Raw genomic sequence first — 1,258 nt, 5'->3', positions numbered from 1 at the left:
GGGGGGGGGGGGGGTCTCTCTCTGACGCGTGGACGACTAACCTGCTAGCCGCAAGGCCGACATTCTTTGAAACTCAGGCTCCTGCAGCCACTTCCACATCCGCCGGAAGGTCTCGCGACCACTCTTGAGCTTGGACCAGGGCTTTGGATTGCGTAGCAGGTCGCTGAGGGTGCCCTGGCTGCGGCACAGCACCCGCTGTGCGAAGATCGCCTGTGGTATGCTGTACCTCTTGAGTTCGGCGCTAATGCGCTGTGCGAGCTCCTTCGTGTTGATTTCCTCGACCTCGCCGGCGCCGCCGTTGCCCGCCGCTGACACCGTCTTCATCACCACCGACGTATGTTGCACGTGCTGCGTGTGCGATATCGTCTGCTGCTGCGGCATCGACTGTTGCTGCTGCTGCTGCTGCTGTTGCTGCTGCTGCTGCTGCTGTTGTTGCTGCTGCTGCTGCTGCTGCTGCTGTTGCTGCTGTTGCTGTTGCTGCTGCAGTTGCGTCTGCATGGTTGGTGGCGGCGATGCCGCGCTTGGCACCGAATGCGTGCCAGGCGGAGAATGATGGGATGGCGCGAAACTCGCCGTAGCCGAGACAGCCGGCGGCGAGGACGGGCTAAGCGCTGCCGGGCTCTGTTGTAACCGCGGCAAAAAAGCCGGGTCGTAATGCGGACTCGCGGACGACTTGTGCGGCGAATTGAGGCCGCTCTGGCTATACGCGCTCTGAGGTGAGAGCGGACTCGGTTGCAGTCCCGCGCCCGGCGACGGATAATTGTGCGGCGGTGACATGCTCATCGTAGGTAGCTTGTCGTACGCGTATGGCGAACCGCCCATACCGAGGCCGATGTTACCCAGGCCGTTGTTCTGCATGACGGCGAAACTACCGGTGACGCCGCTGGCCGCGTGACCGCCGTAAACAAATTTATCACTCATCGTAGAGATCGGCGGTAACGGCTGCAGCGGCGTCAACGTGGCGTACGACGAGCCCGGACTGAAACCGGGCGGTGACATCCTCTCCGCCACCGAGGTCAGTGTCTGATACGTCGGCTCCGGCTGCATCGCCCTAAAGTCCGTCGCGTCGATCATGCTCGCGACCGAGACGCTGATCCCCGACGTAGGCGTTAGCTTGCCCGGACTGAGGAGCTCCGAGTCGTCGGCGTCGCGCGAGTCCACGTCCACGTCCTGAGGCGGCACGATCACCGACAGGGACTCCCGCGCGCTCTGCCTGCCACCGCCGCCACTACTACTACTACCACCACTGCCACTACCG

General features: G+C 63.3%; 1 protein-coding gene across 1 annotated transcript in view; it reads right to left on the bottom strand.

The window, feature by feature from the left end:
• The window catches only part of LOC108754728 (hepatocyte nuclear factor 6-like), a 112,650-nt gene that overhangs the window by 110,175 nt on the left and 1,217 nt on the right, over positions 1 to 1,258 (bottom strand). Inside the window, exon 2 of the mRNA XM_018497260.1 lies at positions 42 to 1,219. Coding sequence (XP_018352762.1) covers positions 42 to 1,219 — 1,178 coding nt within the window. The remainder of the gene's footprint in view (positions 1 to 41; positions 1,220 to 1,258) is intronic.

Source organism: Trachymyrmex septentrionalis, unplaced genomic scaffold (genome assembly GCF_001594115.1).
Source record: "Trachymyrmex septentrionalis isolate Tsep2-gDNA-1 unplaced genomic scaffold, Tsep1.0 scaffold119, whole genome shotgun sequence".
NCBI lineage: Eukaryota > Metazoa > Arthropoda > Insecta > Hymenoptera > Formicidae > Trachymyrmex > Trachymyrmex septentrionalis.
The sequence above is the reverse complement of the archived record's forward strand: the minus strand, read 5'-3'. Positions and strand labels throughout refer to the sequence as shown.